A 27,117-nucleotide genomic window follows, 5' to 3' on the forward strand; every position below is an offset into this window, starting at 1 on the left:
ACTACAGAGATCCAGTAAGTCGTGTTGATTAAACCTACTTAAGTAATTTGTGTACAACTAAATTTGGGCCAAGTTTGTAAGTGAGTGCATTATCCAAACTTTTATAAAAAGCTGTCTCAATTTAATAATACTCTTCGAAAAATCCCATGGAACTTAAATGTTGTTTATTTTAAAATTACTATTGTCTGTATAAAGTTTTAGAGATCCCGCAAACTCTCAAATTCCCTTTCTTTTTGTATCACTAGTAATTAAAACATTCAGTGGTGTAAGATAGTTTTCCCTCAAGAGGCAATCCTGTAACACTGTCCATTAGCAGTTCTGTTGCCTAGGTTCTCCTGAAAAACATTTGCTTTTCAAATTCATTTTGAGTGCAAGAAGAAAGATGTAGGAAATAGCTATTACCTCCATTTTTGGTAAATTTTGGTAACGCCAGGCTATTTTCATAGAATCATGAAAATCCTCAGACTTAACAGCCGCTGCTTCATCTCCCAATTCCTTCTGGTGGGTATCATCAAGCAAAGGGGCTGGAAGTTCCTACAGGTAGAGAGCAAAACAATGTCAGCTATCTACAGCAGAAATGGCAGTTCAGGTTTTTATCCACACCCCCCTCCAGCTAGATAATGTAGTTATCTGAGTATAATGGGCAGTTGTAAAATCTGTAACAAAGCCTGATTAAAAGAACTCTCCTGGAAGACTGGCTCCTACTAATACTGAGCAGGAAAAAACCTCATGTAATTATTATAAGAAAAATGAACTGTAGAAGTAAAAGAAAGAATGCAGAATGGAAATACCACATTTTGTACTCTACTTCATCTTGAGTAGCACTCGTATCCCTTTTTTTAATCTTTCTTTAAAGGTTGATCTCCTAAACTACTCCATTTCTGAGTGTGGGTAAGTTCCCTGCATAGCAAATTTAAGCCTATTTTAACATAAGATCTTTGTTAGCTCCTGTAAATCTTTCAAAAGTATCCAGCAGACCACAACAGCCTACAGACACCAGCTGAAATCCACTGTAACAGGACGGTTTGAATTTTCTCTTCTGCTAACCACTAGGCATCATATCTACTCATGATGGATATCTCATGAACACAAACACAGGAAAGGGAGGGGCAAATATTTAATCCTGGATATTTTAAAAGTTTCTAATGTACACTTTCTGCCTTTGCTGCACTGCTGAAAAAGCAAACAGCATGGGATGCATTCAGAATTTATGCACTGGGCTTCTACACCTAGTAGGGCAATAAAGTGCAATGAAGTTTTCTGACCTAACTTTATCACACCCATCCCTGTAAGCTGGAGGGCACAGAATCTCTGTCTGCTTAAAACAGAACAAGACTTACATGAAAACTATGTTTTCATTGAGCAAAGACTCTCGAGGAAGAACTGTGATATGCCTCAAGGGTTAAACCTACATAGAGCTAGCCAGTATCTCTGTTACAATGTATTGGGTGTGAAAACATAGAAAAACCAAATTTGAAAATTTTAGAAGAAGAATCTCGATGGAAAGATGGGATACACATCAAACACTGCACAAAGGCAGCGCTGATGCTGACCATAAACACCCACGACATTCATGGCTTTGTGTAGGTAGACATGGTACAGACACACACAGAAAGGAGACAATGAAAGTTTTAACACATCCATTTTGGGTTCAGTATTACACTTATTTAATATTAAAGAGCACAGGAGAGAAAATCTGCATATAGTTCTATACATAACCTTACAAACAACATGTGCTACTTGGCTTCTTTCACATAAATTAACATAGCACCTATAATTATTGAAAAACAAAGAGATTTCAGAGAGTTGTTTCTGTCTCTTTCAGGGGTTGGTCACTACATTCTCTGAGGTATCAGGCAATGGAAGTTATGAAAACTTTCATAAACTTTCTAAGTTCAATAAAGTTGCAGAAATAGAACAACTATGTTTCAGTAGCTAAGCAAAAGACACAAAGCACACCTTTGAACAAGTTATTTTATTTCTTTTCCTTTCACAAATGAACTGCAAAAGCCTAGTAATGACTCTTTATGAGATTGATTATGTACAGAGTTATATTTTCAGATTTCTTGCAGCTTGTTTAAAAAATACACTTGCATACAATAAACTCATTATTATGGTAGTAAAAATTAAGTTTTATGGGTAGGAAAGCTACATGAAGATGAAAATTTTGATTTAGTATTTACAGTTATCATTAAATTCACAGGCTTGTAACAGCTGTTTAAGTTAAAAAAAAAAAAAAACTTCACTCTGACTTCAGTCAGAGTTCCATTACATCTACCCAGCAAAAAATCAGGCAAGCTTTCAAATCAAATGTTTCTGACAGGTAGGAAAAATGAAAATAGAACACTGTACTGAAAGGTTCTGAGAAAGCATACAAACTAGAGCTGACAAGCACCCCAATGCATTTCACATATATGCAGATATAAATTATCTGCATTTACTTCTAAGAGCATTATATAAAGTATTTTTCAAAAAAAGAAAAAAAGCTAATTTTGCAACTCAGATATCCACAATAGAAAGTTAATCAATCTTATTTTCCAACTGAGGTGTTATTTTGAGAACACATTACTCAACAGTTAAACTATTGTGCAGATTTAATTTCCTAATACAGTTATTCATAGATTTAAACTTCCTATCATAAAAAGGTCTTTCTTTTTCAGTGAAGAGCTGCTGATACTTGATCATCTCAAACAATTCCTCAATTAATAATAATTTTAAAAAAACCAAACAAACCAACTTTCATTTCAAAAAGTGAGTCCTGCAAAGAAGCAATTTGGAGGCCAAAACAACATTTCCAGATCAACTTGCTCCCAGGTACTACCGCATCTTTTTGTAGTGGTGGGTAATCTCTGGTTTTTTGAAAACAAGTGCCTGCCAGAGATCATGAAATCCTGCTTAAACACTTCATCAAACTCCCTGGGCTTGCCCCTGTTTCAGACACTACTGATACAGGAATTTGCTACCTCACCCTGCTTTAACATCACTAGGCAGCTATCACTTCATCTGCAAAGCCAAAATCCAGGAAATGGCATATTGTACAATTCTCCTTCCTGGAGGTAAAGAGGAAAACAGCAGCAATGTTTCTTAAAGCTATTTAATATTGTTCTCCCCTACAATCACTGCAAATGACTAACATCTGTGCTGCTGGTTCATTGTTGTTACATAGTAATTGGGAAAGTCAAATTTGAGACAGGGACATTAACTACACAAATTTGTTTATTTTACACATAAAATGCATTTTATGCTGAAAAAAGAACAGAGGTCAAGACAATAAGGGTGAGAGGTTCTCCAAGTATTACTGATAAAGTACAAGCTGCTTAAATAACCTCATGTAACACTGAGAAAAAGTTCCTGCCTTCCAGTCAGAGAACAAAACCTTCTTAATGGCACACTGTGGCAGGGAGACACTACAAATCCCAGCTGTTGACACTCAAGAAACTCAGTCCAAAACAATCACAGACAGACATACTATCAGTGCAACACAATTAGGCACTGTGGTGTGTCTTAACTGCTACTAAGCATGAAGCAGATTAAGAGATCAAGGAAAAATGGTTTCACCTGAAGCTGATAAAAGATTTTGGCTGCTGGAGATGAAAATCCATCTAAGTATCCATCTGAAACAGCCTTTTTCTTTTGCCAATACAGCTTACTTTTAATTTCTGACACAATAAAGAGTTTTTATTTTGACGTAATAAAAAACTTCTGACATTAGAAAATGATTTAAACATGACTAAATTCACACAAAGCACCCCGAGAAAGCCATGCCTCCGTACCCAGCAGTGAGCACATGCATCAGCTTAGGCCTGGTTTCTGCTGTCTCGTACCTTGCTGCCCCACAGAAAGGACCAGGAGCACTTGAGGAACTCTCTCATACCAAGAACAACTCTTACATCCTAAGCTGCTTTTCCAAAATGCCTTTACCTACTAACTACCATGCTTAGCTGAAGAACGTTTCTTAGAGGTACCATGTTCTTGTCCCTATGCAAGAAGCAAGGGACACTGAGACTTAAGACATTTTTGGGGCTACCACATCTCACAGCCATGCAATTTTCTATGCCAACAAGCACTCTGTTCTAAAGCAAACAGATCCTGGATCACACTCTTCAATGTGGTGATTGTGAACTACATGGCCTCTGAGGAGGCTTTGACCATAATAAGCTGCAGTCTGGAGAAGGTGCTTTGCCTTTGGAGCCAACTGATATTTTGAAGACCAACTGCCTAAGCTCAACCCATTTTATTAACTTGGTTAAATATATTCCAAGATGTACTTAACCACAAATAGGGAAAAAGAAAATTCCAATCCTATTCAAGGTCAGAGTGTATCCGTAATTTGAACATATTTTATATAAAGAATAATAAACAGAGCTAATAAAGATTGTTTACCTCTAGATTTGCATCCCAACTTTATTGCTATTATCCCAGCTTTGGATATCCTCAATTCCATTTACACCAAACTGCATGCAAGAGAGGCAGAACGTGCAGGGGCTGTTTGAAGGTATGCCTGTGCTCACTAGAAGCCAACATGCCCTCATCAGCCTGCCTGTGGACTCAACAGAATACCTAGATGGTCACTGGTTTTCCTTAGGAGTTACTGATTCATGTCTCAGTCCATAATCTAAAAAAAAATTTTAAACTAGAACTGTGTATAAACACATATGGAAAGGGAGAGAGCTTAAAATTGTGGAGTAGACTTGGGACTGGGGAGAATTACAGACATAGAAAGGTTATATAAACTTGCTTTACGGGCAATACTGAAAAGATCCACACATTTCTTCTTTTCTTCATATCCTCTTTTATTCTTCACAATAACTAGAATTGGAATAAAAGGCCTTTCCCTCTTCTGACACTGATAATTAAATGCTATTCTTTGTTTCAAGAAAGGAGCTGTTTCCAAACCTGACTATGCCTGAGTGATATAGAGCACCTCAGTGAGAGAAAAGTCTCCAGTTGTCATTACACAGGTATATTCTCAAAAATAAAGGCTGGATGGTTGGATCTATACTTCACAACTCTTCAGCATGATGAAAACCAAAGAATTACATAATTTATGACTCAATAAATTTATGTTCTTAGAATCAAAATCAGAATTTCAGAAGAACAAAGTATTACTGAAATATGTAGAATTCACTTCCAAAATTTCAACCAGAATTTGGAAATAAAAGTGTTATTTAAACAATGGACTAAGAAAAGGAGAGCTGGGTTATCAGCCCATAATACCTCTATTTAATCTATTTTTGCTGAAAAATATCTCAGCTCCCACATCATATAGCTTTGAAAAGCTTTGGGACTGACAATTTTGTGGCATCAGTGTGTCAACTTCTGAGAACTGTTACATTCTCCCAGGCTAAAAAAAGACAAATCTTTCATAAGGTATATAAAAAAAACAAAGCATGTAGCAGTGCATTAGTTAAAATAAAAAAAACCCCATACAGCATTTCTTGGGGTCAACTAAAATACAAGTCTTTGCTATGCAGCACGAACACACAAAAAGGGAGACAACTGCTAAAGTTATTAAGGGCAGTTTGGCTGGAGAGAAGGAAGCTTGTTGCTGTTTGAAAATTTAAAAAAAAAAAAACTTTGGGAGGAAAAAAATGGTTTTCTACAGTGGCTATAGTAAATGTCAATGCAATTAAAATAATTTCGTTTCCTGCAAACCAAGCTATGAAGGTTTTACTGCAAAGATGGAATAATTTATTTCAGTAATAAACCTTTTATCTTTGCAATAAACCAGTGGATGACCTGTATCTGCCAGCAATCCAGGTCCTTCTGTGTTTGCTGCCACATTACTTTGCCTGCCTTGTTTTGGCAGATGCACGAAGCAAAATCAGATTCTAACAGTTTGACCTCTCTCACTTCTTATGTTCTCTAGGGGATAATAAAATCCAAGATACAATCCCACAGCAGTTAATGAAGCTTAACCTCACACCCTCTTAATTACCAATGCATTACACCAACTATAGGCATCATACTCCTCTCTAAGCTATTTTACAATTCTAAAGAAGTACTACTGTGCTATTATTTAGCAACATAATCCAAGCTGTATGTGAAATCCCTCTTATATAAAATCCTTTGATCCTTATGGGTTTCAATAACTGTATAATTAATAGTCCTTAAGAATTTAAAACATTATCTATTTACGTATCAATAAATATGTTGTTCACATGATTTTATGCAACTATTTTGAATTGTGGTTATTAACACAAGTATGACAAAAAACATGAGATAAAAAAATACTAAAAGGAACACAATTCACTGTTGATCTGTAACTGCAACAATATTTAAATAGCTTAAAGTCACATAAATTTAAGGCTTTTTTTCATTATGTTAATTTTTAGTGTTTAAAGGACACCAGATGGTAATTCAGGAAGGGCAAATATTTTCTTTTCAACAATGTATTATATAAAAGTCGGTTTAAAGAGCCCTACTCCCAAAAGGGGGGAGGATTCTATTTTGATTGTAAATACATCTGATACAAGGTGTATTGTTAAAGAACATAAACAAATGGATACAGATTTTTTCCTCTTTCAGCAGTCCTTCTACAACAACCTATTTTCATATCCAGGTAAGGCTGGTCTATGGAAATTTTTCTTTGACATTCAGAAAGACCTAATGGATGTCAGCCCATGTGTGAAGAGAAACAAGAAGCAATATTCCTCTATTTTAGGAAATAAGAAAAGTTAATTGCAAGGGTATTTTTTTAACCCATGAGAATATATTCTATACTTCACATACACAGACGTAAACCCTACAGCCAAGTCACAGAACTCTTTTGATGTAACTCCCTTGCACTATGGCTGCATTTCACAACATCTAAACCCAGGAATGCCTATCAGACATTAGATGATTTTTAAAAAAATTTCATCTTTTTCTGAATCAGTTCATGAATACTTAAGTATGTGAAAGGTAAATACAGCAGAGAATGAGAAAGAGAACGAGAAAGTAAAATTACATGAAGAAACTGAGTGCCCTTGTCCCAAACTCTGTAAACTCTGCTGCAGTGTATAATGCACTAGCCTAAGCCTAAACAGTTATTCATGAATAACAGCATTATTCATGAAACCTTCAGAGATGAGCACTGCAAGCAACAGTTCATTAATTGAACAAACCAACTCTACAGTTACCAACTAGTTTGTTAAACAGATATTTGTGGACATTGAAACCTAAGCATTTAGGTTTTATCACTTTTATGATACATTTACCAGGCTAAATAAGATGTGTGCTTGAAAGACCTATAATTTCAGAACTAAGATGATGAAAGAAAATTTCCTAAGGAATTGACAAGGATTGGTAGATAAGAAATCAGAAATTTAAGCCAAACATTTATTTTCTCTGGTTCTAGAAAATCTTTTTATTAGATTTGTCTGAACTTCTGACAAAGATGAAGCTTTATGCTTTAGAGTTTCCAGAGAGGGTACTGCTTAAAAAGATGTAATTCTTTTTAAACAGAAGAAATTTTTTTTTCAAGTGTCTCTTTTGCACCTCTACAACTTCTGTGTCAAGATTGCAACACAGTTCATAATGAAGAAAATTGCACATTACAATATAATTAAATAATTAAATATTTGCATTTTAACAATGAAAAATGTAAAACAGATTAGCAAACATGCAAGCAAGAAAAGTAAACAGGTGAGCAAGAGCTACACAATATGGAAATTAAATTTTTCAACTCAGCTGCCAGGCTTAGCCTCAACCCTAGTCTTTGTGCTACCCCAAGACTTCAGAAAGAGAGGGAGGTGGTAGGAAAGTTCACTTCTGCTGTAACTGTAACTGGATTTCTGTGTATTAAGTGATACCATTTAACAGCATGCAGCAGCTGAATCACTGCAGCAAGTTCATGCATTTTGAAAATATGATTAGAAAAAAAGAATAGGAATGCAGCTCTATTTGCACATATATTTTTACCTTTCAAGGTATTATGCTTTCAATGTATGAGCATCTAAAAATGTCAGATGACTGAAAAAACACCTCTAGCATTGATCCATAGCTTCTTTCCCAATACCAGATAGCAAAGAGACAGCAAATAATTAAAATAGCATTCTTTGAAAATAGACAGCCCTGGCCACCAGCGTGATCATTTCTTTCAGGTTTACATTTTTCCTGTGACAAAACAATGGTTTAGAATCGTATCTATGAGGGAAAATACAAGCATCATGGCTGAATGTACTTTGCTGAAATAAAGAAAGTCTATGTAGACAGCTATATTTTCTTTCAAGGCATTGTTTGCACACACAATAATACAGCAGCTCGGTGCTTTTTTATTGTTGTTGGTTTTTTTTAACAAATAATAATAAAATAAAATCTAAATAATAAAATAAAATGGAAATCATAAAAGTACATTTTGCAAGGTTTTTCCTGCATTCACCTTTTCAGCAGGAAAAGAGTAAATGTACACTTTCTGCTCTTCAGGTCTGCCCAGTTTGTTGGAGGCAGAATTCTTTTAGTCTTTTCCAAATTACATACTTAACCAAAATGCTTCTTAAAATATACCTTAACTTTTGCTTTAGAGATCTTTTCAGCTTAGTAGGAACTTTTAAAAAACCTGTCCCTGGAGGGTTTTTTTTATTATGGTTTTTTTTGTTGTTTTTTTCCTAAATAAGCCATTACACTTGCCCACATGCCCCTCCCTGCTTCATCACCATGGGAGCTACATCTTCCCCTTTCACTGTGACACCCTTTATCCTCTCTTTTTGTAAGAGAACCTCCAAAAGGCAATCTCAGCTGAGTGCAGAAGTATCCTCTAATAAAATTCCCACTTGAAAACAGAAATTTCATTGAAAGGCAATAATCAAACAAGGCGTTCAACCTTTCCACAGGAGATGAAAAGACAGTTCTAGAAAGCAGTTCTGGACCTCCCACTCTTCCACCTCAGGCTTCCAGGTACCAAATGGAATACACTGATACAGCACTGGCCAGGGTCCCACAGGTTTAACGTAGTGCTACAGGGGATGCTGGTTTCTGTTTCCCAGCACTTACAATGACCTGTAAGCCCTCCTTGCAAGACAAATCAGAGAATTGCAGAATGTTTTGTGTTGGAAGGGACCTTAGGCAGGGACACCTTCCACAGGACCAGGTTGATCAGAGCCCCATCCACCCTGGCCCTGAACACTTCCAGGGATGGGGCAGCCACAGCATCTCTGGGCAACCTGTGCCAGGGCCTCATCAACCTCAGGGTAAGAATTTCTTCCCAATATCTAATTTAAACCTGACTTCTGTCAGTTTAAAGCCATTTCCCCTTGCCCTATCACTACATGCCCTTATAAAAAGTCCCTCTCCAGCTCTCTTGTAGCACCTTTAGGAACCGGAAAGTTGCTGGAAGCTCCCTCCAGAGTCTTCTTTTCTCCAGGCTGAACAACCCCAATTCTCAGCCTGTCTTCACAGGAGAGGTGCTCCAGCCCTCTGAGCATCTTCGTGGCCTCCTCTGGACTTGCTCCAACAGGTCCATGTCCTTATATTTGGGTGCCCCAGAGCTGGGTGCAGTGCTCCAGGTGGGATCTCACCAGAGTGAGCACAGGGGCAGGATCCCCTCCCTTGACCTGCTGCCCATGGTGCTCTGGATGCAGCCCAGGGTACATTTGGCTTTCTGGGCTGTGAGTGCACATTCCAGGTCCTGTTGAGCTTCTGGTCAACCACCACCCCCAAGTGCTTCTCCTCGGGGCTGTTCTCAATCCATTCTCTGCCCAGCCTGTGTTTGTGCTGGGGATTGCCCCAGCCCAGGTGCAGGACCTTGCTCTTGGCCCTGCTGAACTCCACGAGGTTCTCCCGAGCCTCTCCAGCCTGTCAGTGTCCCTCTGGATGGCATCCCTTCCCTCCAGCATGCCAACCGCAGCACACAGCTTGGTGTTGTCAGTAAACCTGCTGAGGGTGCCTTCCATCCCACTTTGCACAGGCTCCACAGGAAAAGCAACTTAACAGAGCAACCTTAATTGTCATGGTAAGCTATAAATAATCCATTTTTTCTCATTAAAACTTGTGAAAATCAGTTCCCCCCTCCACCCATCCCAAATAAATAATCAGGAATAAAGATAAAGAAATTCTTTTCTAGGCAGTTCAGGAGTTGTAGAATTTTAATGCCAGATCTGAAGTAATTTTAGTATTGAATAAATTTTCCATTTACCAATGCAAGCAGTTTTATTTTATGATCAGTCACAGAAGTTACCATATAATTTCTTATATTATATAGTATTCCCAGTATTTATGCCCTTATAGTAAAAAGTTGCCTTTTTCTTGAAGACTACAGTGAACAGAAATGCTCTCAAATGTTTAAAATACTTTCTAAAAACCAGCATGTATATAGTTCTGTAGGTTTTACCAGAGGTGTATAATTTTTCAGCATTACGTCTTAATGCCAGTTTCCTGAAGGAGCTTTGACTACAAAAGGCATGAATATATTTTCAAAGGATGATGGATAAATTGGTGGGTGGTAATATAATATATCTTAGGCAGCTGATCAGGGCTTTTTATCCTCTGCCTGTCTTTTAGTTATACACAATTTCAAGATAATTATGGTCTATAAGAATGTCTTTTCCCCTTCCTACTACCAGCAATATTTGTCTTGGTTATAGGTTCAAGAAACTTCCAATCACATCACAAAATTGGAATAGGGCAATTATGGCATCTCGGCAGAGAACTGAACATGTAAATAGACTGACCACACAATATGGACATTTAATATGGATACAATATGGACAGTTAATGAACTGCCTTTATGAAATACACCAGCTAATTAGACACTAGCTATGGAATATATTGAATCCGTACTTGAATTTCACAAAATAAAACCCAAGCATAACATGTAATTCAGGTTGATATGTACCATGTCTGTGTTACCTTTCCACTAAAGAATACAGTCCAATCAGTCACTGAAGATAAATTAATTACTAATCTCATTAAATAAAATGCCATGTTATTCAATGCTCAGATATGCTATATTAAAATCCCAACTCACTGGAGTCATCCAAATCCCAAGCAGCTCATTTTTATGACAGGAGAGGTCTCTTGAAGTGCCTGAAGGTGAGGGTTACTTCACTGACACAATACAAATCAGAGAAATTAACTCTACTGCGCCTTGTCTGCTAACAAAGAAAGTGTTGAATAGTCAAGGTTAGAATAAATAGCACAGACAAGAATATTGTAGGATACACAAAGACACAAAGGGAGGAAGAAATCAAAACAAGATTATGTTTTCCTTGCCCTTCCTGCAGCAATATTGTCCCTCCATTTATGGTGTCTTACAGTAACACCACTATGGAGTTACAGCAGAGCAATGCAGTATTCCTGCCTAGTGTCTACCCCTGAAAATTAAGAAGGAGAAGTTATTCCATATCAGACAATAGAGATGGATAAGGCACACCAAACTAACTGAGCCCAAGCTCAAAGTGGTGCAAGATGTATATAACAATGTCTGTTCATTATCACATAAAGGCATAAAGGAGCCAGAAAAAATATGACAGGCTATGAACAAAGGTGAACGAAAGAAAAATAGAATATACATTAGCTACTCCATTTTAAGAAAATTTAATGCAATGCAATAAAAATACTGATTTGGATAATTCAATCTCAATGAGAGAAACAACTGCAACAATCATGTTGTATCATCAGGGAGTCAATACTTGATTATCAGTCATTTAAAACCAATTAATTAAAAAATATAGCACATTCACACCTGAAAATCAAATTTGAACCTATTTGTTTAGCCTTTATTCTAAACCACAAGTGATAAAAAATTTCACCCTTAAATGAACTTTATTTAGGTTCAAGATCATTAAAAAATTGATTTTTCACAACCACAATAATTTGATTTCATTAAGAATATACTTTTTCCTGAATACTGAAGAGAATATTCAATAGGTAAGGCATGGAATTTACCATCCCTAGGAAGGAAAACAGAAGAGTAATCATTTTGTCCAGAAATAGTCTCTGAAGACACTTAAAGAAATAGCCAGACTTCACTTGATGCAGAAGTAATCAGTAAATTATATGTTACTTCTGATATTAGGAAAACGCAGCCTTAGAAAGACATAAAATATTTAATGAAATTTTCTAAGATTATCCTCACACTTCAGCATTTTTGCACTGTTGATCAAGCATTTTCCCTTATATAATTTTCTCATAAGAGAAACTATCAGTGTTTGATTGGGAGTCCACTGAAGTCTGAAGGGATCCTTTTTGTATGACCTGATCCAAAGTTGACCATGTTCCCTAGCACAAAAAAGAGTCAGAATGAAATGAGAGTGTAAAGGAAATCGTAAAGATGTTAAATGATGTTTTTATTTTCTACAGGAAACTACAATAAGTATCTGCACAAATTGTACAGTTTCTACCACAACATACTTGAAGCAGCTTAACTACTCTTCCTCCTAGCAGGAGGAAATGGTAAGCAGTTTGGTTTACTGCAACCATTCCACTAAGCCAGCCAGGCTGTCTGCTTTTCATCCATAACCAAAATAAAGAATAAACAGGCTCCTGGCCTGACTTGGCATTGGGAGGATCTTACTCCACCGTCCATAGATGGGAGGTAAGGACCTGAACTTAACTCCCAAATCTGTATAGTGTAAATACTCCTGTACTTCCCAACACATTCTTATGAATCACCAAGATTAATTCATTTGTTACTACACAGTATATGCACTTTAAAATGTAAGTTCATCAAGAGATTACAGCTTTACTTCTCAATGTAAACGGGTCTTTCTTACCTTCAAAATGTTGTCAGGATGCTCTCTGGCAGAAGCAATGAACAGGTCATGTCCACAGACAACTCCCTCTGCGAGAAAATACTTGAACAACAACTTGGAGTAAAGGCCATATTTATCCTCCTCTGTGAAAACAAGAACGGTTGGATTTTTTTTTTGTTAGATAAACTGCCCACCTGTATGTTCACAACACTGTAAAAGGCCTCTTTGGGTCTATCTCTTGGAGCATATAATGTACAACAGAGATCACAGGTAAAACAGGACTCCAAAACTTTAAAAATAATGCTTGATGATATTGTATTTCTAATTTTTCAAGCCAGAGGAATAGTTCTCAATCATGCATTCGATTCTAAGATATGGATGGGATACAGCAAGAATGCTATATTCCTTACAAGGCTTCCTGTAAGTATCAACTAAGGTGACTGAATTATGGATTAATGGAAAGGGGTTTGTTAATTTAGGAGAACTATGTTAATATTTACATTCTTAGTGCTTAAAACTTGCTTAAAATATTTGTTACCTAATGCTTTTCAAAATTCAGCCATATTTGGCATGCTAAACCTATACAGAGGTATCATTCAGTACAGAGACATTCTTATGTCTGCACTTCCAAAGTTGTGAAAACTACACAAACAGGCAAACCAAATAGATATATTGAAAAAAACCAAACAATTAGCAATGCTGTTTTTGAAACCCAATCAGAGCAAAATCAAAACAAATTCAAAAGACTCATGAATTTACAGTTTAAGAAGTGAGACAATACTTGTTAGCAGACACTGTGAACACTGGCCCACTGAAATGACAATACAAATTCCAGCTGACTTCAGAAAGACCAGGATTTCCTTCAGCTTCCTCGATGCAAGTTAAGCGTCAGAAATTACCAAAATTACAAAGTCCTAATGAACTCATACAATTAAAACTTTGCATAACTTCAAACTATGGGAAGTGGATGTGTACGTAACACATCTGAAACCAGCTCTGATGTTCTTTGTTTGTAGGGAATACCAACAACAGCAGTGTTAAAGCTTTTTATGGCTTTTTGGGAGAAAGGTAAATGTGCTATGTAAGGTTTCACTTTTTCATCTCTTAATCTGGCTGCTGGAAGACAACACACAGGGATGTTGAGGCAGAAAAACACACAGAGAGATTTCTTTACACAGAACTAACAAGTCTCAACCCATTCTTTGTGTGACTTGGAAAATATTTCCTCCCTACACATATGAAATAGTAAAATTAAAAATAAAAAACCAGTAACAAGGAGAGAAAATAAAAAATTTGTCATTCATATCCAACTTGCAAAAGCATTAAAGAGGAAAATAAAAATACTGTAACTTTGACATGTACCAGAATCAAAATGAATCATTGAAGTGGAGTGAAGGAAAAAAGGAAAGAAGGAAAGGAAGTGCATCTCCATAAAGGAAAACAAAAATTAATAGCAATGAGGAAACTTAAGAAACAAATCACAGAAAAAGTATTGTTGCACTGCTACACTCCTATTATCGTGTACATGTACTGACACTTACAGTGCTTAGATTAACAAGAAATTCAAACCACAAGTATTCAAAACCACTGGAGAAAAACCAGTTCTCCAAGAGATACTGCCCGACCTCTGTGGGATATTAGGCAGAATTATTTCCCACTTTTAAAAATTTCACTTTTAAATTCAGTATTTGGGATACTAGAGTCACTAGAAGTTACTCTAAAGCAGTAGTTCAAAATAGAAAAAAATGCTTCATAACCCAATCACTAAGACAAGAAATTACATAAAACTGGATACCAAATAAGCCAAAGGGAATACAATAATCACAACACTATTACTAACAGAACTAGCCACTCTACAGTTTGTTGTAGAGTCTTAGGGTTTTAAGACCTTAGACTGTATTAACAGAACTCACCTTTGATACTGTTGACCTGCTTAGAAGGCCATATTAGCCTTCAATGTACTTGCAATAACACATTGTGGTTTGTTTTTTTTTTTTTTAAGTAACAGTCTAGTGAAAAATATGGACAGTTCTGAATCATAAAAAGCACAGGACTGACAAAAGCTTACTGGTGACAGTACTGGGTTCCTTACCAAAATTTCATCAGGACAGATTTCCAAAAGAATTACAAACTGCAATTTACTTGAATGTTAAGAGCTCTTAATTAAATCTTAGATACAGTTTACTCTTGCATCCTTATAAAGCCACTAATAGTGTTACTGAAGAACCACCTTCCTACTAACTCAGCTCCCATACTGTGCTGAGACTAGGGATGTAGACCCACGTATTAGATTAGGGTGGAGACAAAACTTAATTAGATAAAACTGAAACACTACTGCAGAAACCAAAGGTAGAACTGACACTATCTAAGGCTTTGAAGAAGTATTTCAGTCATATTTTGTAAATATAGTCTTTGGAGCCTGCTTAAAATAAAACTGCTATGCAGAGTAAGTCTCCCTTATAACTGGAGTCCAGAACACCAACAGTTCCTGCCCCCTCAAACATTGGCTGTCTCTAGTTACTCATGCTTTGGTTCTTACTGCATTATTCACAGTATATTGATTTCCATGTGCTAATCTCCATCTATGAAGCTCTCAATTTAAGAACCAAAGACCTCTAGAAATCAAAGCGACAGCATGAGATCTACTTTTATTTTTTCAAATTGTCTGAGCTACCTGAAAGAAGCCACCAAGGCTCCCCTGTAATCACATCACTGCAGCAGATGTCACTGGAGGGAGACAATTTTGTTCGATCTCCCTCCTTTTGAACAAAAGAGGAAAAGGAACACTCATCAGGTACTCTGGAAGGATCCTCAGCTGTAACATTTACATCATCCTTGGTGAATGAAAAATCTTGCTTTCTTAATTTTTATCTAGAGGTTAAAGTTCACCTTCTTCACCATCTGAGACACAGAAACACTGAGTTGATATATACTTGACTGGCATTTAATGGAATATAAGAAAAGATCTCATTTAGTCCAAGTGTTTCATGGCTTGTGTCTGTGTTTACAACTATATAGACAGTCTTTCTGGATCATCATTTTTGATACTAATTATTCCTTAGAAAGTAAAGAGCATACTCAATTTTTTGTGCCAAACATAACACAGAAATTCCATAAACCATGGATAAATATAAGAAATCATACTATGTGTTGGTGATTATTTAACTAAGCTAAGAAGAAATAGGGCTGTAATAGTTAAGAAGAGTTTTTCTCAAATTTTATTTCAAATGCTGAAATGTTAAAACATACTGTAGAAATAAAGCAATGAAGAACAGAGATATAAACCTTTTAACTGACTTATCAAAGATTAGAATTAATTTTGTTGACTCATTGATTTATTTGTAATATAACAGGGCTAGAGAGGTTCTTACACTGCCATTCCACAACATGGAAAGTTCAAGTTAGCAAATTAAAAACACATTCAGTGTAAGGACACATTACTTTAGCATTAGCCTTTCCTTTCTTCTTACATTGATTTTCATAAGAGTAAACTTACAGTAAAAAAAGTAAATTAAGTATTGGAGAGTGATCTAAATATAAACCACCTCATAGTCTCCTACAGTACTCCAAGGATTAGATGTGTCTCAGAAAGCCTTTACAAACAGCGTATCTGGAATTGTTAAAGTCAATGCATCTGTAAGAATCCCTCAGCTCTTCAATTTGTCGGATAGAGGATGCTTTTTATTGATTCATTTCTAGGTCACTAAACTTTTGTGGTATTCAAAAGATCTAAAGTGCATCCATATGGGGCTTTTCTGATAGCATCCATTGTACCCTGGCTTCAATAGCAACGTTACTATTCAAAACCAAAGGAGTACAGCTTTCTTCTTGTAAATAAACAAACAAATCATTTAGCACAGGTACTTCAGTAGCTCACTGATGACTTTCATAGAATCCCAGAATGAAATACTTTTCTAATAATGCTTGGAGTTAGCATTTGAATGGCTAGGATAAATTTTCAACTGTTATCTTTCCAAACTCCACCACATCCAAAAGAACTACCTTCACTCAGCACATGTAGGAACTAACACTTCTGATCATTTTAGTCAGCCCAATACTTAAGACAATCCTGGCCCAAATCTTTAGTCTCAGCCTCCACACTAAAGAGGTGCCCCGACAGCAGCCCTCATTGTGAACTTCACTTCCAGCTACTAAGGCACATAAACAAATGAGACTCTTGCAGCTGCAGCCTCTTTTCTGGGTCCAGTCACTGCAAGTCACACAGCACTGTGCAGCTTTCTCCAATTCTTCTGGAACAAAGAGTGTTCTACAGCTAAGTAGCAGGTGAGTAACTAGTGAAGCGTGAAACTATACAAGGAAAAGAGTTTATTTACCTAGAAGTTATACATATTGTCTCCAGAACAAAACCTCTTCTGATCCTACAGATAAGGACATAAATAAAATAATCTATTGTGATGGCTCGCCATTGGTCTCTTTCCACAAGAGCGTGCTTTCATGGCTGAAACAGTCATGGAGAAAGAGCAGTATTGTCAGCATGAGTGCAATGAATTCCAACATATAACCTTGCTGAATACTAAGGATAAAGACCAATTCCTATTTATGGGTCTTTTCACCACTGCACTGTATAGGCTACTAAATACATAAGGGACGTTCTCGACACCTTTGTGCACGGACTGTCTGTAGCTACTACTCAAAGAAATCCATGGGCCATAGAATTAGGTACAAAATCTGAAGGCTTTTATCTAGGGCACAGAAAACAAAAGAGAGCAAATATGTATGAGGCACTGTAAAAATATAATTTATTTAAAAATTAAGGACACAAATCTAATTATAGAAATTTATATGTAACCATGTGACCTTAAGAAAGAACTGCCTCTGCACAGAGGCATTCATGTTCCAAGAGATGGATGCAGAATAAGCACTAGAACTGGAAGAGGAATAAAACGCCAGGAACACAATCCACCATAGAGTAACAAATAGCGTATCTATAAACACAGTATTTATAATACCTGACTTTCAAACATCAGTATATTAAACAGCATGAAGGTCTTTGAAAAACTCCAGTGGTCATTTGTAGTAAAATTGCTTAAAATTATGAGAGCCATAAGAGGAAAGAATAAGCCTGCAACAATGTAATGTACCGATGACTTTTTTTTTTCTCTGCACAAAGTCTAGACAGGTTGCCCTAAAGCTGCCAAAAGCCTGTCATAGCCTATCAGTATTGATAATTTTTTTCCCAGATAGATAGTTCTGCATTGTGGTCCTGTGACCTAAGGTGTGTCTTTCTCTAGCTATGAAACATTTCTCTAAATTGCTGCAGGTTATAAAATGAGATTATTTTAATAATCCGAAATTCCATTTAAAAGATACTTTTCTAATGTCCACATTTACTAAGCTTGAGGGGATATACTTTGTGTCACTTGCATTTAATTAGCACATGCCAAACCAGTTGTCAAACATACAAGTTACAATATTTGGCATTTGGCCATACTTCAGGAAGGTGAATTCTGCTAACTAGTATTTTGTAGAATTATATTTAGCAAATCACTGTTTTGTACCTCTCTTGAGATTATCTTTTTCAGCTTTAAAAAGATGATAAATTCAGTTATATTGACAAGTGAAGAGAGCTCTTACCAGTCAGGTTAAATTGCATGTCCAACAAAAATAAGAGTAGCTAATTAAAGTAGCTGAAACTGCTTTAAGGCTTAGAATGTGCAAGTATAGACTGGTTTTTCACCAGACAACTTTTAACATTTAATAACTGACCTCAGCTACCAACCAAAACTCTCCTACTGATAATCTTTAAAACATTTAGCTGTCAGTGACCTTGTCAAAACTGGGGCTTTTAAAGGTAAGTAAGAATAGGTTCTTACAGGGTGCCCAGGACACATCTATCAAGGGTGCTGTAGCTCACTATGCAGAATGTGTTATATAAACAAGGCTTACACTTAAAAACAAAATAACATGCTCCTGGAAACTCTTCCTGGGCTGGCAAAACACACATACAACAGTTTGAACTACATTGGAGAGAAGGGGCGAAGGAGTGTGCTGATTCTCCGTGTTTGTTTTGGAAACGGAGACTCTTCTGGAAAGCTGATCTTCTGCAGGAGGTTCAGATGAAAGCACGAGTGGTCTCACATTCCTACTGAACAAGCTGCTTTGATGGTGCTCCACGGCAGAACGCTTCTTATAAACCCACTACTGTAACCATTTTTTAAAACTAAATTACTAGTTAAAATCGTAATTCTTGTTAGATGAACAAACCCCAGGAAGTTTCAAGCTGCTCTGGCAGGTAGGATCCTGCATGAGAATACCATGTGCTTCAACTCTCTAATTTTCATATAATTAAAACACTGTCAAAAAAATATACTGTAGAATTAAGTTCAACTGAAAATCACAATGCTCTTTATTATGAATTGAGTTTCAAAAACTTGTACACTTATATTTCAAACAATATTTTACAGTCTTATCAAGTAACCAGTGCCATCACTACATCTTCAGAACACAACAGCTAAAATAAATATTTTAATACCCTGAATCTACTATTATTTGGTTAAATTAACCAAGATAATGTGTCAAATAATGAAGATGAGCATTTAATTTGCAAAGGGAGCTAAGCTAAAAGTAATGCAATTTATTCTTGCCTTAGAGAATGTTGAAGGAAGGGGGAAGAATTTAACCTTTTTATAGCACTAGGAGTACAACGCAGAAAGATCTTCCTAGGAGGTTTATCACTGACAGCTTCAATCCTGATAATATTAAGCTTGCCTAGACTAATCTCATGACAGAATTTCTTGGTATGCTGACAGGATATTCTAACAATGCCATTACAATGCTACCTGCACCAACTTTAAAAATTAGTCTCAAAATTTTTAGACTAATGAGTCATGAATAAATATAGTTCCTGCTTTAAGACTTTTTGTATATAATTATACGTTTCAAAATAACATATGGTTAAGTCTCATTTGGGAAAAAAACCTAGTTTTCAGATCTAAAAGAGACATTCTCATTTGGGTTTCTGTCAAGCTAAGTTTCATATCAGATCACAAATACACAACCAGCATAGGGGATAAGCAAATTAAAACCTACCACTGAATATGGCCAGATATGTGAGGAAACAAAATTCAGGTAAAAATCCTTCCAGGAAAAATCTTCCATCAAGCCATCAGGATCCACAGAACTGTTTTTCACATCCACAACACCCTGTGGTGAAATATTCCACCACTTCTTTCATTTCATGACAATTTTCCTGCTAGTAGGTTCATTGGATGCCACCAAGTGTGTCTACTGGAAGCGGCAGTGAATATTGTAATGGGGAGACAAAATTAATCTAGTCTCACAATCTCTGATTTATGTAAAATATAATCGGTTCTAACTTTTTTTTCCTTCTTCCTTTATCACGGCAAGATTGCAGCTCTTCTCAAACTGAAAGTGGTTGGAATTAGGTAATGTCAGTTATTTTTCCTGGCAAGCAACTATTCAAATTAATCTGCACCACACCATATACTAATTTATATACTTTATGTAAAAATCAACATTTTCTAAGATTCAGTCACACATCAATAACTGTCTCTAATGGATAAAATGCAGAAAAAACCCCTAGCCTTAAAATAACAACAAGTCATAGTGAGAGCAATTATCTTGCTCAGGGGCAAAGCTGTTTGGCTCTAGTGCAGGTTACATGGGCCCCATACCAACAGAGGGAAACAACTGGCATAATTCCAATAGTGGCTAAGAAAGATTTCAAGTAAGTTTTCCCAAATCTCACTGCTGTTCTTTAGTGTTAAGACCAATTTTTGAATTGTAACAATTCAAAATACGTAACCAAAATTCTGGATACAAATTCAGTCTCCCAAGCGATGGTTGTCTTTCCACAGGGAAAGTAAACACAGATAAAATATTAGGACCACAACGTTTTCATCCCTTTAAGAAAATGAATGAAAATTACTGATTAAATCTGTCTCAAGGCTGAAAAGCCACACTCTGAAGAGCTGCTATGGGTGCCTATTACTAGAGACATGACCTTTTTGCCTTTGCATAAATTTCATGCCAAGGAATTCTAAACAGTACTACTAGAAATACTTCCAAGTGACCAGGAGACTCAACTTCTTGGAAGTGAAGAGCCTACTTCAGAACATCAGGAGGGGTATAATGGGAAAGATTTTTCTCTCCCTTGTCCAGCTGAGTGATAGAGCAGCTTGATGGGCATCTGGTGTCTAGTCAAGGTCAATCCATCACAATCTTTGTTTTCTTTTGAGCCATAGCTCAAGGCCTGCCATCCAGTGTCTGCTCCAGCAGCACCCAAAACCAGAAGCTGTATTTTACAATCTTCCAGTTCTTTCTCTCCTTCAGTGTCCTCTACCTGTTCTCACAAACTCTAATGGTCCCAACACTTCACCAGCAAGCTCTTAAAACACTCTACAGACCTAATTTTGAAACCACCCAAATCACCCAGGCATGTGTCGGTCTGCTCTGTCCCTAGGCAAGGCTGAAATCTAGTCACTGTTCTCAATTATGAGAGTCAGGAGATTCCAGTGCTCCTTCTGGATGAAGATTAATACAAGAATTCTTCATTTTTTCTGCTGGTTTTGTGTCAACTCAATCAAACAGAGAGGAAAGCTGGGCACCTCAGCTGCAGTGGAGACATGGTCCCCTCACCCACACCCTGACAGAAAGCAGGCTTCATCACCTTTCTCTCAGCTGATTCTAGCAGCCAAGAGATTACAAGATTCTGCATTGCACATCTTCCTCAGATAGCCCAAACTTGTGATGATAAACAGTCTGAATCTAACAGCAGTTTACAAAATCTTAACTAGTTTGTGTATTTTGCTAATAAGTCCTGAAATGTGCTCAACTTGAATAATAATAAAACCTGAAATGTGCCCTGCCTTCAAACAGAATTCTCGGGTACTCTTTGTGGGTGCTCAAGCCTGTCTAAAATTAAGTTTTTGATTCACCTCCAGTAATTCTTGAGATAGACAATAGTCCGTTCTGTAGGCTAGACAAAGTGAAGGAACCTGAGAGTAATACTTTCTTAAAATCTGACTCAAAAAACTGTGAAAAGAGAGGTTGTTTAATGAATACAATAAAGAGTGAAACGCTTCAGAATATGGCTTTAAATATCTATATATTCTATACTAACCAAGAAGAAGAAGGGTTCCAACAGCTACGCCTCCACCTGGAAACAAAACAAAATGAAGAACAAAGTAAGACTACATTTTAATACTATGTTAGAGAACAATTAACTTTTCTTAGTCTATAAGTCAAAGAAAGGTGATAACGGGGAATTTAAAAATATAAAAGTGAACAACATTTTAATTACCTTTGCAATACTTACTACAATTCTCTATTATGAAATAATTATACATTACATGTAATTATATACTGCACATTACAATTACTTTCACAATATACTGTACTATCATCCTTGTGGTAAAAAGATCCTGCAGAGCTCTACGCAACCACACTCAAGTACTACAGTGGCGATGTATGGTCTGAGCCAGCAGATTTTTACTGAGATGACTCAAGCAAGTAAACAGTCTCCAAATTAAATTAATATTAATCACTATCACATGATGTTCCTTGGTATCAAGAAGGATGTAAGCAAACTGACCTACTAATATTTTAGTAGATTTTAGCAAATTCCCACCCAAGTCTTCGAGGCAAAATCCTGGCTCCACTGCTTTTTATGTTACTGCTGAAAACTGACACAGCAGCAAGACAGGTAGGACTTCACCCAGTGAAACCTGGACTGACAGATCATACACATCACAACACACACTATGAGAAAACATACACTGTTGAAGACATTAACGTCTTTTATAGTAGGTCTTGGACATAATAACAACTCCATGAATTCCTTTACAAAGACAGTGAAAGAAGAACTCGTGTTTTATTTTAGGGAAAGAGTACGCTGGTTTATAATCTGAATTCCAAGAATTGCAATAGTGGAATAACCTGAAATCAGACTATTTTGTTTAAGAATTACGTAAGACTGTGACAGGAAAGCTAAAACTCCCTGGAAGTGTTCAGATGGCCATATGCAAGGAGCCTACTGAAGTGTTTTGCATGGAAACTGCAGGATGTCGTCTGCAATTTTGTACTGATTTAAAAGCAAGTTAGGAGCAAACTGAATCCCATCAGCACAGTATCCAAAGCTCCAGAAGTCAGTTCTGGACTGCATAGATGGACTCTAGTGAACAGGATCTTTCATTTATACATTTTAAGAGCTTGTTAAACTTCACTAGAAACTGATTCCAGTATGAGTTGGATCAACTTCTTAATCTTTAGCTCTGCTTAGTGGGACCACAAACGTCTGCAGTACCTGTAATATTGACATATACCGAGAAGGAAGAGAAAAAACAAACTGCTCTCCTGTAGGCCAAAAAGAGCTAATATTGCCACATAACAGCACCTGAATTAAAACCAGAACAGGATCGCTTCGCCATCATGCCATGATGCACCACAATTTGAGCAGTACATGGCAGTGAAAGTGTTGTCAGCTACTAATTTCATAGTTAAAGAGAAGCAGATGTTTCAAGTTAAACTCCTGAGTCAAGATGTACAAATGCCTCAATATCTACAGCAATCTTACCAGGTAATCAAGCATTTCCTAGACATTTAAAAAAACCCAAACTATTTTAACTGCTGTTTATCAGAAAGTTGGAATCACTCATGGAATCCCCATGTTCTAAACCAATGATTTTTGTTCCACTTATTTATTCAGGAGATAAATGTAAATGACCTCAGAAGATGTACTACAGGGGAAAGGAAAAAAAAAAGACCAACATCTGAAATCATACTGATGTTTGATACAAAGTATGCTTCCGATATTCACTGCATTTAATTGTTCAGGGAGACAGAACTCATGGGTTACTAACAACAGTTGTTTAAAATTAGCACACGCTCTATACAGCCCATAGTAAAGAATAGCTCCAAATTTTGAGATTTTACTAAATCCTAGGTTGACATAGAAAATATGATTAAAGCAGCCATAAGTATTGTATTAGCTCATGGCAAAAAGGACTTAAAAACCTTGGTTATAAGAAAGTTCACTTGTAGCCACGACAGAAGTAGTGTCTCTTCTGCTTTTACAGTGCTTGTACAAGAGAGAATCTGTTTGTCAAACGGTGCAGCCAAAATTCTCTCAAGCTGTATTTTCAGATCATCAATGGTACTGTTTCTACAAGCCAGAGCTGCGACATATGTACACATACCCTGGTTGCTAAAGGCAAACTCAGGTCAGAGAATTGTCTTTACATTATCAGATGTAGTGAGTGGTTTGAACAAGTGTCTTCTATTAGAGGGACTGCAAAACTATTGCAGTTACCATGGTTACATATTCATATTACAATGAGCAACAATACTAGTAAATTAAACAAAAGACAGACAACAGGAAAAAAACAGCAGGAACGCTGATGGAATCAAAAGGAGAGACAAAATCTTTACGTTTCCCAAGAAAGCTGCTGTGAACTTGTTATTCTTCCTAATTTCACTATTTGAATTTTTCTTGGCCAGTATCTAAGGCAGTAGTGTATATAAACATCTAAGCAAGACTTGTAACTTTCCACATTGCTACTTACAGCAAAGAGATTTAAGATCCTATGGACAGAAGCACAACAAACTTTGCAAGTTGAGAAGTGTCCAGATTGTTTTCAAAGCATATCCCTGACCTTTTTTCAAGCAGCCTGAAACAAAACATTCAATACCAGGCATGTGATGGTTGTACTACACAATAGTTGCAGCTCATTACAGAGAACTGCTCTGGCACAAATCAGGCATATATGGTCCATAAACCCTGAAAGTAAACTTGCACATAAAGTCTGGAAGTGCAGAGTGCCCTAATAGTAACACAGCATTTGAAATACAGCACTTATCTACCACTTCTCTTGCAAAGGAAATGCACTTCTTTAGAGCGACCAACAACAATGCAACAATCAGCCAGCAGCTGTAGGGTGAAAGAAACTCCTTGTATTCTCTGCCTTTTCCTCTCTTCAGAAGCTCCTCATTAGACCTGTGTGTGATAACACCATGCTTTCCCTTACTCATAAGCTGTATCTTCACGTCTGGCAAATAATTCTGTATCTGGGCTACAGATTCTGAACAAAGCAAACTTAAATTCAAGCCCAAGCAAGAGATCTAGAAGACTGCCTGGTGACTGTTACAAAATATGTCTATGAAAATACCAGACTAAAAGAGTTCCTAGTAACTTCCATTGGGAATTTATACAAAAAAAAAAGGATTGTCCTCAGTTTCTGGACAATCAAAATTAAATATTTTTACAGTCAATTATTTAATGGCTAGTGGGCAAGACAAAAGAAGAAAAGTAACAGCATTCTTTAAGAAACACATAAACAGCATTTTGCAACACAATTATGAAGCATTTCCACACACAGAAAAAGGACACAAAGCAGACCAAGTCAACACTTGTAGAGTCACCAGCACAGTGGGCTGCACCATCAGAGGCTCCGTCACATGCGCAAAGGATGTTCCCCTTTACTCAGCACTCACTAGATTGCACTTGGAACACGAGGTCCAGATGACTTTGAGCCCCTCAGTCCAAGAAAGAATAAAGATAAACTGAAATGAGTCCACGGAGGGGAATGAAAATGGGGGAAATTATTCAAGAGAAGTGGCTGAAGGAAGTGGCTTGCTCAGCCTGGAGAAGAGAGGAAAACCCAAAGGCCATGGGCTGGTACCCAAGAGAAGCTACTGACAGACAGCTGAGTTCTTTACTGAGGTGCAGTGGGAGGGCAACAAACAACAAATGGGAGCTGAAACAGGAGAGATTCCCAGTGGATACAAGGAAAAAGAAAATTCCCTACAAATATAATTAAGCATTGGACTGGGTTATCCTGAGATGCTGCAAAATCTCTATCATTGCAAATTTTCAAGACTCCACTTGACAAAGCCCCGAGCAAGCAACTCTGAATTCAGTGCTGAGCCCCTTTAAGGCTGCAGAGAACGAATTCTTGAGATCCCTCCTCAGTCTTCAGAATCAGTGATTCTGTACAGGTTCACCTAGCTGGAGCTCTGTTCCAACAATGCCTAATACCTGGCAGCAGTGGAAGCTTTATTATAGTCAGCATGCCTAGCAGGAGTCTTTCCTGGCCTACCCACTCAGACTCCAAAAATCAGTGACTTAAGGGCTAGGAGGTTACCCAAGGTTTAACATAGGAACGTAGAATCCAGGTTTTCAGAGATGTCACAACCCAAAAAACATCTAAAAGTATTTTCAAAAGTTGCTGTTCCTAAGGGCAAGGAATTTCCTTCATGTTCAAGTATAAATATTAGTAAGCTCAGGAAATGATTAAATATTTAAAATACAAGGAAAATGTAGATGAGATCCTGAGTTTATTGGAAGCGTCCTCAGTTTCCATAACAAACCACTAATTGTGTTAGCAGGTGCCTAGTATTTTAGGAAACTGCCACCACGGGAGCTATCTACATCCTCTGAGCCATGCTGTGCAAAATCCACTGTTTCTAAAAGGAAATATGAACTGGAATATTTAATGCAAATCTTCTTTTCATGCAATTAAAAGGCTTCACAAATTACACTCACTTAATGAAATATTTCTCTCTCGAGCAGGAAGAGCTTTCTCCACAATGACTCTAATCCCTAATGAAAGCGCAGACACACACAAAAAGGTGATACACAGGCTGCAAAATGTTCTTTATACAATGGATACAACTTTTATATTATCATTACTCATATGGAATATCCTTAGAGAGAAAAGTGGTGCATTCTGTGTATTCCAAGGATGAATGAATAAAATCAGACCATTCTCACCTAGAAGTCTCATGTATGTACACTAAAGATGCATTGCAACTGTGTGAAGAGTTAAAGGATCACACAGCCCTGGTGCATACAGATAAACCACGCTGTTTATACCAGCAAAATGAGTTAGTTCCCAATCCACGTGGAAGTGCCAGTTCATGCCACCGATAACACAGCAACAGTCACAACAGATGAGTCCACGGGACCATCTCACACCCTGACACTGACAGCAGGCAAAGGCAGATCCACAGGTAGTAAAAACAGCGTCACACCAGTGCAACTTATCTTAGTGGGGCACTTTAATGATGTATCTGTGGCAAGCAAGACAGAAAAGACACACTGAGAATCCCAACACATTCCAACAACTGCCCCACCGGAGAACCCGAACTACCCGGCGTTCAGGCACGCGTTAATCCAGCACACATGGTTTTCCAAGCCGAAACCCTCCCAGCCCTCCCAGCGACAGTGTGAAACGCGCCAGCAATGTGCTGCCAAGTCAATTTACGGAGCAGGTCTGCACTCCAGCAAGGCTGCTCAGAGCGATGGCCGTGCACTGCACACGGCGATCCGCACCTCCGCAAGCTCAAGGCGGGAAACACATCCCGCCTTGCCCCGTCCTCCTTCCCCCTCCCAGCCTCCCCCCAATCCCAGGGACTGTGGGGAGGAAGGAAAAGCCTGCGGGAGCAGCCGCGGGGTTACGGGAGGCGA

At 37.3% G+C, this 27,117-nt stretch overlaps 1 protein-coding gene across 6 annotated transcripts in view; it reads right to left on the reverse strand.

The window, feature by feature from the left end:
* Positions 1-27,117, reverse strand: part of ELP4 (elongator acetyltransferase complex subunit 4) — a 136,603-nt gene that overhangs the window by 109,232 nt on the left and 254 nt on the right. For 4 of the 6 annotated variants that reach the window (XM_042035522.1, XM_042035516.1, XM_042035519.1 and 1 more), the window contains exons 2-4: positions 21,775-21,810; positions 12,693-12,814; positions 403-534 (exon numbers count right to left, since the gene is read on the reverse strand). In XM_042035522.1, coding sequence (XP_041891456.1) covers positions 403-534; positions 12,693-12,814; positions 21,775-21,810 — 290 coding nt within the window. The other 2 variants (XM_042035520.1, XM_042035521.1) reach the window with 2 other exon arrangements.

Source organism: Corvus kubaryi, unplaced genomic scaffold, assembly GCF_017639235.1.
Source record: "Corvus kubaryi isolate FWS band 111438036 unplaced genomic scaffold, C.kubaryi_AGA036_p1.0 37384, whole genome shotgun sequence".
Classification (NCBI taxonomy): domain Eukaryota; kingdom Metazoa; phylum Chordata; class Aves; order Passeriformes; family Corvidae; genus Corvus; species Corvus kubaryi.